Source organism: Protopterus annectens, chromosome 1.part1, assembly GCF_019279795.1.
Source record: "Protopterus annectens isolate FY-2018-M chromosome 1.part1, PAN1.0, whole genome shotgun sequence".
NCBI classification, from domain to species: domain Eukaryota; kingdom Metazoa; phylum Chordata; order Ceratodontiformes; family Protopteridae; genus Protopterus; species Protopterus annectens.
This window is the reverse complement of record NC_056726.1, coordinates 1547211835-1547227970: the sequence shown is the minus strand read 5'-3', so window position 1 is coordinate 1547227970 and position 16136 is coordinate 1547211835. Positions and strand designations below refer to the sequence as shown.

The following is a 16136-nucleotide window of genomic DNA, read 5'->3' as shown; positions in this document are numbered from 1 at the left end:
TCACTCTGGAATAAAATCCCAGTCCAGGTTAGGCAGAGTCCCTCATTGACTCTTTTCAAGAGGAATCTTGATGAGTGGATGGGAGATCGTAGGTTTACCCCGGGTATCACTTCTGTGTCACTGTTAGACAGAGGCACAGTATACTAACCTCGAAAAAGGGCATAGCAAAATTAATTTAAAATGGGTGGCGAAAGCCAAACATACTCTGACTAGGCTTATAAATGCCCTAGGGCAGATAGCCTAGTATGAACCTATGAACCTATGAATACCTCTGTAAAAACAAATAAACACTTTTCCATTGTTTTGTTATGCGTACTACCCTTATCTTTTTTAGTAAAACGTGCTCGCTAACAATTGGAGACTTCTGCAAAGCACTTTTTTACAAAATAGAATTCTTAATATAGAGTTAAGGGAAGCAGGTATAGTTAAAATGTGGCCTAAAACCTGTTAGTCTTCACATGTAAGGCGGAGGATATGGGGATATGAAGTCTACCTTATATAAAGCATGACAGAGCTATTTTATGTATATTAATTACAGAATGGCTGGAGGATGGGATGGGGCAAAAGAAGTATGTTATGTAAGTATAATTTTGTTACATCACTAAAATACAAACAATGTAGACTTTTCCTTGCAGGGTAATGCTGGTTGGGAGCAGAGGAGGAACATCAATTCAACTATGTAAGAGCACTGAATTTAGATGTAAGATAGTAGTGGGCGGGGCTTGCTACTTACCTATCTTTGAAAGGGATGTATACTGTACTTCAGTAAAACCCCAGAATTCAGTTTTGCACACACCCACATTGTACTTTAAATAATATATTGAGATTACTATGGAACCTGCATAAAAAATGTCACACTCGATGCTTGATGTCTCAATTGTCCGTGATTTTTTATTTAAATTTTAGTTCTGTCCCTCTAAAACCCTCAGAAAACTTATAACATTTGGAGAAAGGAGGTGAATTACACTTAAAACAACTACAACCATCAGAGTTAAAAACTTATTTTACCTCAGAAATGGATATTAATTCACATTCTGTCAGTGTTTTACGTTAATACTAATATTTTAAACATCCTATTTGTCCCTGATTCGTTGAGAGTTCTGGTTAGGTGGACTGGGCGGCAACTGTTTTTGAAGTAAACATGAACATAGTTGCGGCAAATAAATGAAAATGCTTCCTTCCTACTTCATGTGTCAGTGCGGGGGAAAATTACAATATAGTGAAGTAGGCATTTCTGGCTACCAAGGCAAGTAGAAAACAAAATAAAAATCTCCACGGTTAATGCCTCGCTCGTCCATCCTATTGCGTCTTTAATACGCGACTCCAATGCGCAGCCTTTACTTGATATTAGCTGTTGCTGACTACATGTCCTATCTTAAAACGTATCAGGTAGCGCAATTGCGTACTTTTGCCGTGATCCAAAAATGGCGTACGCTGAGCAGTCAGGCTCGGTACCAGCAGGAGAAGAAGCATTTCAAACGTATTATAGTGAGGTAGTTCTACTGCTATTTTTAAACCTCTACACAGTTTGGAAACATAATGCTGAAAATTCAAGGTTGTGTGGAAGAAAGTGTCAGAAGTGGGTAGTACACGAAACAGGGCCTTTGTTTTGGAAAGGTGGAGAGAGTTTTTAGTTCAGATCATTAGACGTACAGTTACAGTATGTTAGTTTGGCTGTGTTTGCATGTTCCGTTATTACGGATGGATTTGCAAACGGTATTTTGCATTGGTTTTGTGTTTTTTTTTTTTTTTTTTTTTCAAATTGCTTGTTGAGCTTTTTGGAGCATAAGTCATTCCATACTAAAAGTCTGTTTATACTGAAATTTAATTGACACTCCTAATCATAAATGTCTTCCGATATTTATATCACATTTGTTTATATGGGATCGTTGTGCTGCTTAGCGATCCGATCTTGCATGGGCTTAACTGTAAACTTGTTGATTTATTATGCTGTATTTCTTTTGGCATATTGGAATTGACCGCTGTTTGTTGTTTTATGGCTAGTCTGAAGGTGTGGAATTGGAAAGATGGCTGGAAAGCAGTGCTGTATAGTGTGACAACAGTTTGGAAAAGTCATTTGGGATGCTGAGGTGCATTTCATGGTTGGTGGATTCCGGGCAAACTGCTTCTTTTTTTTGTGCTATAGTAGGGCACTGTTGAATCATCTGGTGTACTTTGGATGGTTGTGGAAGTTTATGGAGAAGAACGATAGTTTGATCTGCATCGTAAAGTTGCCTTTACCAGACCGATGGAGGTACTGTAGGTTAGCCCGGGAGTTGCATAAACTGACTTCTTAAGTGCTTGCAGTATGTACTTTTTTTTTCCCAAGACAAATGTAAAATGTTTGTCTGGCGTCGATCAGATGCTTTAACAGGCAGTATCTGTTAGGCTAACAGTTACTAAGGCTAGCCATACATCCCAAATCTCTTGAAAAGTTCTGGTACCTTTGATAAGTGTAAAATGGGCTTGGGAGATGACATCTTTACAGGCAAGGGCCTGACAGATTGCAGGCTACTTGTGTCCATTAGAGATGTAGGTGCCAAGCTAGAGACGAATTTCCTGTTTCCCATCCAGTTGTCCAAGTTACACTTGGATTGGGATGGGGGAACGATGCTTCACATGGATGGGGGGAGCTTGTTCCAGAGGAAGGTGGTGTCTGGAATACATTACTGTCTCTCCAGAAGGTCTTGTTTGTATCGCAGGCAATGTTTGCATATTTAGAATTGGTAATTCTGGCTCTTTTGCATATTTAGAATTGGTAATTCTGGCTCTGTTTGTTGTGCGGATATGCAGGAGGTCCATCAAGGTGGGGTCTGAGGCATAGATCAAACCTCCGCCACTTGCAGGAGACAGAATACATGGACAGGGCTTTGAGACAATCTGCACATGACTTGTTACTTACTCACTGTATTCTTTTAGTGAGGAACCTCTGTGGGCATTCCAGTTGTTGGATGTACCTGGCTAGGAATATACCCAAGGGGGCATTGTAATTGATAGGTCTGTTTGTTCTACAGTATTCAGCATTGACCTCTTTGGACCTTGATACAATAGAATAATTTCTTCACTACATTAGATGAGTGATAGTTAAAGCCTGGATTAGTGTCTGTGTCCCCAAGTACTTGACTGCTAAGTTGACTCTTTGGGATGTATGATAGTTACTAGGGGGTGTATGACTTCCCGAAGGCTACTATTACACACTTCTTGGTATTTAGTCTTAGTCCGTGGTTATGCATTTCTTGGCATTTAGTCTTAGTCCATGGCTCTGACACACTATTTGTCTGTGTTAGCCCTTCCTGTAGAACATTAATGTAGGTGGAGGATTCTATGACTGCTCCAAATTTCCAGTCGTATGCAAATACACTTTGTAATCACAGGAGATTATTCATCTCTAAATATTTTTACATATACAAGGTTTCATGCTAGTATACTGTCCTACTCTTATTCCCTCCTGTACTCTTCCTATTATGTATATATCTTGCTCCTCTTTTGGCTTCATCTTTAGATATGACTAGCAGATTTTCTCTCTTGGCTTTATTCTTTACATATGGCTAACAGATTTCTAGATGTACCTGGACCTTGCTTTACCATTACTTCACAACCTTCTCATATTGTAGACTAAATGGGAATCTTAGACTAAATAGAATCTTTTTTTGTTGCAAAATGTTAAACAAATGTACAGTTGGTTACATTCATTTATCTCTGTAAAACTTACACTGAATGTAACTAGATTTATGTTGTATATCTCTAACTGGAGTTTTTCTTCCTGGGTCGCCACTGAAAATGGGTTTCTAACCCAGCTGGACTAACCCGGTTAACAAATGTCAATAAGTAAATAAATTTGGTCAGCCAGACCCTTGATATTGGCTTTAACTTCAGAGAAGTAAATGCCAAAAAGGAGTGGTCCCAGGACCAGTCTCCGAGGGACTCCACTTGTGACTGGCCTCTTTGTAGAGGTGGACTTTTTGGGTCCTGTTTGTTAACCAGCTGGGTGCCCACCGGGTGACATAAGGGTTTACATCTAACCTCTTGACTTGTCAACAGTGCGTAGGTGGGGTGTTGTCAGGTGCCTTGGCCAGGTCTAGGTAGGCAGTGTGAACAGTTTTGTCCTCATCACAGACACTGACGTTACGTTAATGAGAGACCCCCCCACCCCACAACATTAAGGTGCTCATTGCACTAACTTTTTACAATACCAGAAACTTAACACCTATGTAACTTTTTTTAGGTTCCACCAGTGGTAAAGGACGTCCTTGGTAAGCGTTTTTGTAACAGAATGTGCATAGTGCATTGTAATAACACTGTTATAAATAGTTTTAATAACTCCTTCAGTTTAGTTGCAGAAAGAAATGATTTTTTTACACCGTTTAAGGGGGCCCTTGCAGTTCAGGTTGAGGTGACACAGTGGTGCAGCAGTTAGAGTTATCATCTCACAGCAAGAGGTTCTCTGGTTCAGTTCTTGGCTGGGGTGTTTCTGTGCAGTGTCTACATGTCCTCCCTGTGTTTGCATGGGTTTCCTCTGTGTAGTTTCCTTCCACATTCCAAAGACATGCATCCGGATCATTTCTCCCCAGGTCCCTGCTGAAAATGAGCACAGTCCCAGATGGACTTTCCTGGTAAACAAACATTAAATAAAAAATAATTTGTTTTTTTTTTTTTTTTTTTTTTTTATCGTCATGTAACAGCAAAAGTCAAGAGAGTTTTTCTACTTTAGTTAAGCTGTTGCCAGAGGGTTATCCATATGGTCATCCATATCTAAAGATGTCATTGTCTCCTTTATATTCAGCAATGAGTAGTCCATCTATTTAATATATTTCATGCTTTGGGGTGTACATCTGTAGAGATATTGAAACATAGAAAGACCCCACTTGTTTCTAACTAATGTCATCATTGGCTTAAAAACCTTAGGCTACCAGAAAATAATGGAAGTACTATCCCTTTATTAAGCTGAGATCTATGCCTTGCTTTCCTTGTCGTGAAGGACTCATTGGGCCTTGATGTCTTAGTCCCGCAAATCCCAGAATCGGGGATCTGAATCTTTGCCAGCAGATAAATTAAAAAAAGTGGAGAGAGAGGCTTATTATGCAGTGCCACTCCTTTCTCTGGAATTTTCTCTACTTGCAAAGTAGGCAGTGTGAAGCACCTTCTTTTTTCATTTTTTTTTTTTTCAAATGGAACCTGGATAACTGGATCGGTATTTGCAAAATCAGACTGGCCTAACTCTCCTTGAGAGAGAAGGTAAAGTTTATTGGTGGGTACTGGCAAGGGGAAAATGGTTGCTAGATTCAGTTGCTGAAATGTGTAACTTGGAACTAATTAATATCTTGGATGTCCCACACGAACCAGAAGGTATTATCCAGCTAGTCTCCCTGGGTTATGGTAGATATAATCCAAACTGCATAATTACAAGCTAAGTGTATATGTATGTGTGTACAACTTTTTGTTGTGGGTCAGCTCAGCCCTCTTGCAATGAAGGTTTAATTTTTCAACTTTTCCTTAGTCATGGAGTACTTTTTCTCTTGGCTGCTCCTGTTAGGGTCACCACAACGGATCATCTGTTTCCATTTTCTTCCTGTCGTCTGCATCTTGCTCTGTCACACCAACCATCTGCATGTCCTCTCTCACCACATCCATAAACCTTATCTTAAGCCTTTTTCTTTTCCTCTTACCTGGCATCTCCATCCTTGGCATCCTTCTCCCAATATACCCAGCATCCTTCCTCAGCAAATGTCCAAACCAATGCAATCTCGCCTTTCTGGCTTTGTCTTCAAACTGTTAAACCCAAGCAGACTCACTAATGTACTCATTCCTAATCCTGTCCATCTTCGTCATACCCAGTGCAGATCTTAACATCTTTAACTCTGTCACCTCTAGCTCTGGCAACTGTCTTTTCGTCAGTACTACTGTCTCAAACCCATATAACGTAGCTGGTCTCACTACCATCTTGTAGCCCTTCCCTTTCACTCTTACTGGTACCAGTCTGTCACAAATCACTCCTGACACTCTTCTCCACCCTGCCTGCACTCTCTTCTTCACCTCTCTTCCACACTCACCGTTACTAATTGTTGATCCCATGTATTTCAACTCATCCACCTTTGCCAACTCTAGTGTCTGCATCCTCACCATTCCTCTGTTCACCCTCTCATTTTCACACACACATTCTGTCTTAGTCCTGCTGACCTTCATTCCTCTCCTCTCTGGAGCATATCTCCACCTCTCCGGGGTCTACTCTTTCTATTCGCTACTCTCACTACTATTCGCTACTCTCACTACAAATCACAATGTCATCTGAAAAAGTCATAGTCTACGGGGACTCCTGCCTGATCTCATCTGTCAACCTGTCCATCACCGTAAGAATGGGCTCCGAGCTGATCCTTGATGTAATCCCACCCCCACCTTGAACGCATCTGTCACTCCTACTACTGAACTCACCACTGGTCACACTGCTCTCGTACATATCCTGTACCTCTCTTGCATGCTTCTCTGTTACTGCCGACTTCCTCATACAATACCACAACTCCTTTCTAGGTACCCTGTTGTATGCTTTCTCTAAGTCCCTAAAGACACACTGCAACATCTTCTGACCTTCTTTATACTTCATCAAAACCCTTAGAGCAGACATGCTATTTCCTGGCATGAAACCATACTGCTGCTCACTAATCATCACCTTCCTTCTTAACCTAGCTTTCACCACTCTTTCCAACAACGTCATGCTGTGGCTGATCTTTTTTTATCCCTGTGTAGTTACTACTGCTCTGCACATCGCCCTTCTTAAAAATCGGTACCAATACACTTCTCCATTCCTCAGGCATCGTCTCACTTTCCAAAATTTTGTTAAATGATCTGGTTAGAAACTCCACTGCCATCTGTCCTAAACATCTCCATGCTTCCACAGGTATGTCATCTGGACCAACAGCTTTTCCATTCTTCATCCTCTTCATAACTGTTCTTACTTGCCAATCCATTGCACTTCCTGATTCACTATCCCCACGTCATCCATCCTTCTCTCTCTCTCTATTTCTCTCCATTCGTCAACCCCTCAAAGTACTCTTTCCATCTGCTCAACATACTTTCCTCGCTTGGAAGTTTTCCTCGTTGTCCTTTGTTATCCTAACCTGCTGCACATCTTTCCCAGCTTGATCCCTCTGTCTTATTTACCCCCCCAACTGCTCCCCCAAAGTGTTTCCTGCAGTTGTTAATTAAATCTATTAATTTTGATAAATTAATCTAATGCATTTCTCTTATTTTAAAAACATACATGTGCAGAGCGTCTAGTGTTAGTATGTAGAGCAGTGACTTCAATTTGTAAAATTTCACTTGCCTGCCAGTCAATATGGGTACACTCAAAACTGCATGAATATCAAGGGGGCCAGTCACATATACAAACACGAGGTTATACGAGTTGGAAGAAAGATGATCTGGATGTGTCCCGTTTCTTGGAGGAATTTTGAGTAGAATGGAAGAGGAAGACAGGTAGACAGTGGTGATATGGGGAGTAATGGCGTTGGTTTGACAGATCTGAGGAATTACTGCTGCCAAAGAAGAATGGCAAGACCCTGGGCTACACTTAAGTCAGTCATATCTTGCAGATGGAGATGTTCTTGTATATTACACCTACACAGAGGCTAGCCACTGTTTCTGTTTACACCGTTTTGCTGCTTTTTATGTAGAGGTTGGCAGTGGTTTGGTGACTTTTTATATTTATTTACATATGCGTTATCGGTTTACCATTGAAATGTCGCCGTGCAATTGCACGGCTATGAAGTATTCAAACTACAGATGTTCAAATACTTCATGTGTGTGCAGGTTACATGAGCGAACGTCATATTTGCAAATGGACTGTGAATTTGCAAATATCACGTTTGCTCTTGTAAAGGGATCGCTGTACGGTGCGGTTAGGGAAATGCATCCTTTTCCCAACTGTAGTGCGATCTCGGAGTTGGAATATTAAGTTAAGGGATAGGGGGGTGCAGGGGGGCTTGCCCACCTGCATAAATGGGATGTTAGGTGTAGGGATTAGGGAGTTACGGCAAGGGTGGCAATGTTGTTAATGCCGTAAAATGTTGTTGTTGACATTTTCGGCATTAACAGCTATTTTTCGACAGTGGGGCTATTAGGTTAGTTATACTTTCGATAAAACACTTTTCTTATTCGTACTGTTAATTTTCGATATATTGATAGTAAACCGTTATTATCATCCCGACTTGATTTTAGAGTTTAGTTTATGAAATATATTTCAGTACGTTTCATTTACTTTGAGCTGAATTTGGGGGCTGAAATGACACTTGTGTTCATTTCAGGTATGTTGGGTTTGCAGTTGTGTGCAATCCTTTAGTTTGATTTTTAGGTAATGCTGCGGTGGTGCAGCGGTAGCGTTGTTGCCTCACAGCAAGAGGTTCTCCCATTTGATTCTCAGCTGGAGTGCGGGGAGTGCCTTCTGTGTGGAGTCTGCATGTCCTCCCCGCGGTTGGGTGGCGTTCGAAAGACATGCGTAAATGGAAATGGACGTGCCTTCGTTGAAGGTTGGGCGTCGAGCTGGCACCTCGGCGTTCATGAAAATCTACTGCCAATCATTAGCGGACCGGAGTTCTGCTGTGGCGACCCCTAACCGGGAAAAGCTGAAAGACAAACAAACAAACGTAATATAGTGGTAATTTGGAATACCCATTACCAGCCATGGAATGGATCCTGCTGTGACATTCCAAGCCAACATAATGGAGGATGTGATCCTTAACTTCTGATAATTTCCCAATGTGTCTGTCTTGGGTGTTCATTTGTGACTCTATCCTGCCTTAGTGTTGTCGAAAGCTGTTCCTGATTTTTCTTGTCTATGCAGGTGGTGATTAAAGTGCTCTATCCACCTTCTGATCTGTGTAGGTAATGTCTGACATGTACCATAGCCTTGGTGTGGTACTGCATGTATCATTTTACATTATTTTGTCTTCATAGACCATAATTGTGGCTCGGACCCTGCCTGTTTGCCAGTACTGTATTACTTCCATTACTGCCGCTGTTTTCTGTATTTTGTATTCCTTCCCTGACTCTCCACTCTACTGTTCTGTTGTTGCTTTAAGTTGTACGGCAGGTCCTGTCCGTAATGTTCTGCTGTTGTTCCAGGTCCTGTCCATAACCTGTTCCAGTTATATCCTGTTGTGATGCAAGGCTGATAAGTAGATTTTGTTGCATATGTCCGGGCTGTGTTACAGAAGTCTGTCTAAGAGTACCCATTTCACTTTGTTTCATTGTATGCTGTATTGTAGGAGATTTTCTGCATGGTGTTGGAGTGGAATATTGAGGGGCAGGATTCACGAAGGCTTACACGGAGTTTAAGAGTAGTGTAAGCCTCCGTGTAAGCCTCCCGATCCAGGAACAGCCCAAACCTCCGTGTAAGAGACAGCTAAAACGTCTCTTACACAGACTGGGCGTGGAAATGCTCAATACCTCATTTGCAGCTGAAAGATATGCAAATGAGGTATTTGAGCGATCCAGGAAGCCCAAAGCAGTCCGTGTAACGGACGTTTTAGCTGCAGAAATGTACTCAGCTGACAACTGAGTACATTTCTGCAAAATTGACAATGGAGCTATGTCGGCTCCAAATAAAGGGTGCATATGTGTTCTCTAGCATGCCAATGGCCAAATATGTGGCCATTTGGCATTAAAAAGTGTTGCAAAATTATTTAAAATAACTTTTTTTTTTTCCGGGGATTTTGATGTTTAACTGCAGCGCACACCCGCGCAAACGGGGTGCGCTGCCTAAAAGTGAAAACCGAAGCTTATAAGCCCACAATTGTGGGTTTTATGTATTACATGGAATGACAATGCAGGGACTAGCAGACCAAAAACAATATGGCCACTGTGTAGTGGTTGCCAAGGGGGGCAAGCTCAGTGTAAGAGATGTAACTAAGCATTACTAGGCAATCCTATGTAAATGAGGGTTACAATACTGAATCACACTGCCACATAGGTAATGAGCACTTTCTGAGTAGTGTAAGAGTTACAGAAGGGGGAGGAATAGAGTAAGAGGTGGGTGACATCACGGGGGGGAAGCATTACTAGGCAATCCTATGTAAATGAGGGTTACAATACTGAATCACACTGCCACATAGGTAATGAGCACTTTCTGAGTAGTGTAAGAGTTACAGAAGGGGGAGGAATAGAGTAAGAGGTAGGTGACATCACGGGGGGGGGGATGATGGGGAGGAATAGAGTAAGAGGTAGGTGACATCACGGGGGGGAATGATAGAAATAAGTGTAACTAAGCATTACTAGGCAATCCTATGTAAATGAGGGTTACAATACTGAATCACACTGCCACATAGGTAATGAGCACTTTCGGAGTAGTGTAAGAGTTACAGAAGGGGGAGGAATAGAGTAAGAGGTGGGTGACATCACGGGGGGGAAGCATTACTAGGCAATCCTATGTAAATGAGGGTTACAATACTGAATCACACTGCCACATAGGTAATGAGCACTTTCTGAGTAGTGTAAGAGTTACAGAAGGGGGAGGAATAGAGTAAGAGGTAGGTGACATCACGGGGGGGGAATGATGGGGAGGAATAGAGTAAGAGGTAGGTGACATCACGGGGGGGAATGATAGAAATAAGTGTATCACATTGGAGGGCAGTGTAACGTGACAGATGACAGACAGACATCAGGGAGAGAGGTGTGTCCCAACAGAACACTAGGAAAGTCAAGAAATAGAGGGTGCACACTGTTCCTACACTCAAACTTTCTTGATATACGCGCATGCGCGCGTGTAAGGCAGGTTCAACATGTGGGAGCGTGTTGCAAACCGTTTACAACTGTTTGCGCGGGCGTGCACGTGTGTAAGGCAATGTGCGCGCGTTTTACCATGAATCAGCCAAGTCCACACCGTGTAAGGATGTGTGCGCACGTTTAAGTAACTGTGAGCGTGCTTAAGCTGGTGTGCACATTGCTCCCCCTGAGGAAACAGAGAGGAAACAGGAAACAACCAGAATACAAGGAAGCTGCCAGAGGATACTGCTGGAGTTAATTGGTGGAAACAATTGGAAGAAGGCAATTACACAGGCAGACTAGAAGCCCAACCCAGCACTTAAAACACTGCAAACAGCAGTGCAGGCTGTTTCTCACAAGAGATACTGCAAGAAAGGAGTAAGCTATCAGAATTGAAAACTGAAAAAAGCTGAACTCGGAGCAGAAATGCTAGGGGCTGCCATAGCTGTTATAATCAGGCATAGGCGAATTGCTGAGGGTGGTGACAATGCAGATGCTGACAGACAACCCAGAGTGAGGAGAAGGAGGAGAGTATACAGGCCCAGGGTCACCTACCATGGGTTACATGAGCTGTAGATAGTAGAGCGCTACAGAGTGGACAGAGACCTTCTGCAGCAAATTGTTGAGCTGTGCAGGCCATGTCTCACACACACAACCAACAGAGGGGAACCCATCCCAGTGGAAACCAAGGTATGTGTTGGCCTAAGAATACTAGCAACAGGTACCTTCCAGAGACCAACTGGTGATATGATGGGGATATCACAGGCATCAGCCTCCAGGGTACTGCACCAGTTCCTGGATGCCATGTCAGCACATGTCGGTGATCATGTATATTTCCCCAATGCCCGTGAGGTATTGGCCAGCAATATGCGTCTCTTCCAGCAAATAGCGGGATACCCTGAGGTACTGGGTGCAATAGACTGCACGCACATACGCAGCACCAGCCGGTGAGCGGGGTAGAGCCTATATTAACCGCAAGGGATTCTCCTCCATCAACTGCCAGGTCGTGTGTGATGCCCAGGGCATAATAATGAATGTGTGTGCTGGCTGCCCTGGGAGCTACCACGATTCCCACATCTGGCATCTGACGCAGCTGTACCAATCATTTGCCAGTGGGGACTTCCCACATGGACACCTAGTGGGGGATGCAGGTTATGCACTTGAGCCGTGGCTGATGACACCCATCAGAAATGCACACACACCCGAACAGGAATGCCATAATGAGGCACACGCACAAACACGTAATGTCATAGAGCACGTGTGTGGGCTGCTCAAGTCACGGTTCCGGTGTCTGGACACATCTGGTGGAGCCTTGCAGTACACACCAACTACATGTACCCAAATGATCATGATATGTGCTATGCTACATAATATGATCCTGCGGAAACAGCTGCAGCAGGACCAGCATAGGGCTGGGCCAAACATACCCCCACCATTGCCAAGGCCACCACAGGCAGAGGGTGACTCGGAGGAGGAACAACCTGACCTTGCCCCAGTAGGCAGAAGGAGGCGTGCCCAGTATGCCCTGGCCTTGGCAAAGAGGCAACGGATAGCACATACAGTGGCTCAGTAGGTACACTGGGACTGATACTCTCTCCGAGTCACTCAGATAGTAACAGGGACGCCTAACATGACACAACCTGCTTCCAAACATGTACAGGGAGTGTAGTATGTGCATCCGACAGAGGCAGCCCTGCAGCACCACCTGAGGCATGAATGCCATGTGTTAAGTAATGTAACACCATGTACCATATGCACACCTGAGGACCCTGACTAACATCCACCCTCACCAATCGTAAACCACAAAAACACAAACCCACCTTCATAGGTACCACAAGGGATAGGAACCTAGATGTAATGCTACCCAATGCCAGAAGTATAAACAGCAAGATGCGTGCAGTGTAAACGCACACAGTATAGAGAATGTAGATATCAGTGCTGTAATAGAAAACTGGGTCAAAGCCCACATCAGCACCCTAACACTACCAGGTCACACCTCATACAGTGATGTACAGCTGCAAAAACATGGAACAAGCTACAAAACGAGGGTGACTAGCAATAAATGTCATGGATAACCACACCCCATGTTGGTACCACAACAAGAAGCAACATGGATTAGCCATGGTCAAATACCAATGGCTAAAACTGCCTACTACTATATAGCTTGCTGCAGACCACTGTCCTAATAGCAGGAACTGCACCAGGCCTATGTTGGAATACAGGAAGATATCAAGCCCCCCAAACCACATTATATTGCTTGACTGACAATACCTACACATACACCATAGTTTCATAGTTTACTACTAGGCTATCTGCCCTAGTGCATTTATAAGCCTAGCCATAGTGATGTGGCTATTGCCACCCCTTATAGTGGTAATAAGTGTACAGAATAGATTCCGAATATTGTGCCTCTGACTTAGTAGTGACACATTATGACCCCCTTACTTAATCGAATAACTTGACTGTGCCTCTGTCTAGTAGTGACACAGGGAGGACCCCTGGGGTAAACCTACAATCTCATATCCACTTGTCCAGATTTCTCTTGAAGAGAGTCCGTGAGGGACTCTGTCTAACATGAACTTGGATTCTTTGCTAGAGTGTGAGAAGCCTCTGAGTTATGACTCTGTCCCTCCAGCATGTCCTATATATGTATGTGCTGAGGTTCAAATCTTTAGCTCTCATGGTTTTGGTGGATTTGGATTGCTTGCAGTGGAGCATGTCCACCAAATCCTGATTGTACGTGGTATGTCAGGCATAGGTCACCTGTAAGTAGGCAGTATGCTACTGAATAAAGCTGGATTTCCTTTAGTCTGGAAGCATATGACATGTGTTGTAGACCCTTGATCCTCTTGGTAAGGTACTGGGCGTCTCTCCAGCTGTTGCAAGTGCTGGGTGAGGTACATACAAATGGGGCTTTGTATGCAGTCATGGGCCTGATAAGGGAGAAGTATAGGGGTACAATGACCTCCTTTGATCTGGATGGAAAACCCTTCATGATAAGGTGGGCAAGATAGAAAGTCTTTCTAACCACTTTGGCAACATGGGTGTCAAACGAGAGGTCACTATCTACATTGGTCCCCAGGTGTCTGATTTGTTTTCTGTACTCAGTGGGTTGCTGTCTATGTATTGATTTGTGGGTACTTTGTTCCTCTCAAACGGAATGACTACACATCAGTTGCATTCAGTTTCAGGACATGATTCCGGCACCAGCTATCTGTCTTTGTGAGGGCATTCTGTAGGATGTGTGTGCCGGCTGATGTATTCACTATGGTGCCTAGGTTGCAGTCATCTGCAAACTTTGTCAGCCACAACCTTCCTATGTTTGCTTTCACATCTGAAAAGTAAATGTCAAATAAGAGGGGTCCCAGGACAGATCCTTGTGGGACACCACTTGTGACTGGCTTTGAATCTGACAAGGCACCTGCAATGTCGACTTTATGGGTTCTGTTTCTTAGCCATTTTGCAACCTATCCTGTGACATATGGTTTTATATTTCAGCTGTTGAGCTTGTCTATGATGCCCGAGTGGGGTATTGTGTCAAAGGCCTTAGCCAAGTGCAGGTAGGCTGTGTGGACCGCTTAGCCCTCATCAATGGCCCTACTGACAGTTTCAAAATAGTCAACTAGGTACAAAAGGCAGGATCTGCCCTGTACAAAGCTGAACTGGGTGGGATCAAGGGTCTGTAGGTCACCAATGTCTCTGTTTAAGAGCTCCATAATGACTCTTTCCATAGCTTTGCAGACAAGGCTGGTTAAGCTTGTGTGGTGGTAGTTCCCAGGGTCTGTGGAGGCATCTCCTTTGTGGAGTGGGACCACTGTTGCTGTACGCCAGTGTTCAGGTACATATCCTGTAGCAAGGCTAAGGTTAAATAGCATTTGTATATACGGGTTTAGCTCCTTCTGGAGTTCACATAGCACGCAACTGGGGATACCATCAGGTCCCATTGATGCTGTGTTCTTGTCTTTGCTGAGTGCGGCTCTCACATGGACATCTGAGATGACAGTGAGGTTACATTCAGCTGTGATAACTATCTTCTTTTGGGGGTGAGGGAGGGGGAAAATTGCACTGAACCTGTCTGCCAGAATGTTGCCAATATCTGTCAGGTCACTGAAATATGTTGTTGTGTACCAACTCTGAGCATATCTGAGGGTTCCCACCCTGGTTTCTGACATAACTGAAGAAGGCATTGGGGTTATCTTAACTGTCTTTGGTGATTTTTGTCTCAAAGTTGACCTTGGATGCCCTTATGAGAGAATGTAACTTTTTACTAGTGCTGATCACAGCTGCCTTCCCTTTAGGAGATGTAGCTCTGTCTTGCATTAGTATCCTTCAGTTGTTATACAGTTTGTTTATGGCTGGGGTCCACCAGACAGGCCACTTTCCCTTGGTGGAGAAGGTCTTGGTTTTATTTGTGATTGCATGGTCCATGCTTTCTTGGAGATGTCCGTAGAAAGAGTCTGTGAAGGAGTCACCATTGTGTGTTGTGGTTTCCACTGGCTCAGTGGGCTTAAAGGATACCATCTCAGTCTGAAGAAGTGTGAAGTCAGCTTTTGAGACGTTTGTCACTATACTCTTTGTATTATACTAGCACTGACACATTTGTAGACAATTTCCCAGAATCCATCAAACAAAATGGACATGCAAAATGTAACACTTCCACAAGAGGGGTAAGCATACTGGATGTGATAATCAGAAATATGTGTACTGGATGTCAAGATGAGAAGTGTATCCCTCACTGGTAAGACCAGACCATAGAGTAATCACACTGTAGTTACACATCCCAACCCCAGTCCCTGGCCAGAATACCACAGTGAAACACATGTATAAAGCATAGCTTGCACCCCTACAAACCAATGTGGAATCCATGAAAGGCCCTGTGCAAGTCCAGAATATGGGACACACTGCAGAACATGTCATACAGGCATACCATGAACACAGCCAAGAGTGCTTGGAGTCTGCAATCATAAATAACAACAAGACACAATGCCATACACCCAGGCATCTGGCATGCTGGACTCCAGCAATTACTAAACCATTGAAGAGAATGAGGAAGCTACCACATGATAGATCAAACATAAAAGTGAAGTAATCAGTGATCACTAGTATGGCAATAAAATGTGTCCACACATACAATCCACTAAGGCCAGGCAAAACAAGTAGAATCTGTGAATCCAGTGGCAATGTGACACCTGTCCCAAGTACACACACAACAACAACTCACCCCAATAAATACAAATATATGTGATAGACGCAACCAGGTAGCCAAACCGCAGCCTGAGCACCCCCAAATCAGTACTGTCAAAACTAGTCAGGAGGACAAGGTAACCACATACACCACAAACCCAGTCCCACATAGACCTACAACGAATGTAAACCAAACACAT

At 43.4% G+C, this 16136-nt stretch overlaps 1 protein-coding gene across 1 annotated transcript in view; it reads left to right on the top strand.

Moving 5' to 3' along the window:
- The first annotated feature begins 1364 nt into the window (after positions 1-1364).
- The window catches only part of DNAJC8 (DnaJ heat shock protein family (Hsp40) member C8), a 411176-nt gene continuing 396404 nt past the window's right edge, over positions 1365-16136 (top strand). The window contains exon 1 of the mRNA XM_044083052.1: positions 1365-1493. Within this exon, the coding sequence (XP_043938987.1) occupies positions 1425-1493 (69 nt within the window). The 5' untranslated portion in view covers positions 1365-1424. The remainder of the gene's footprint in view (positions 1494-16136) is intronic.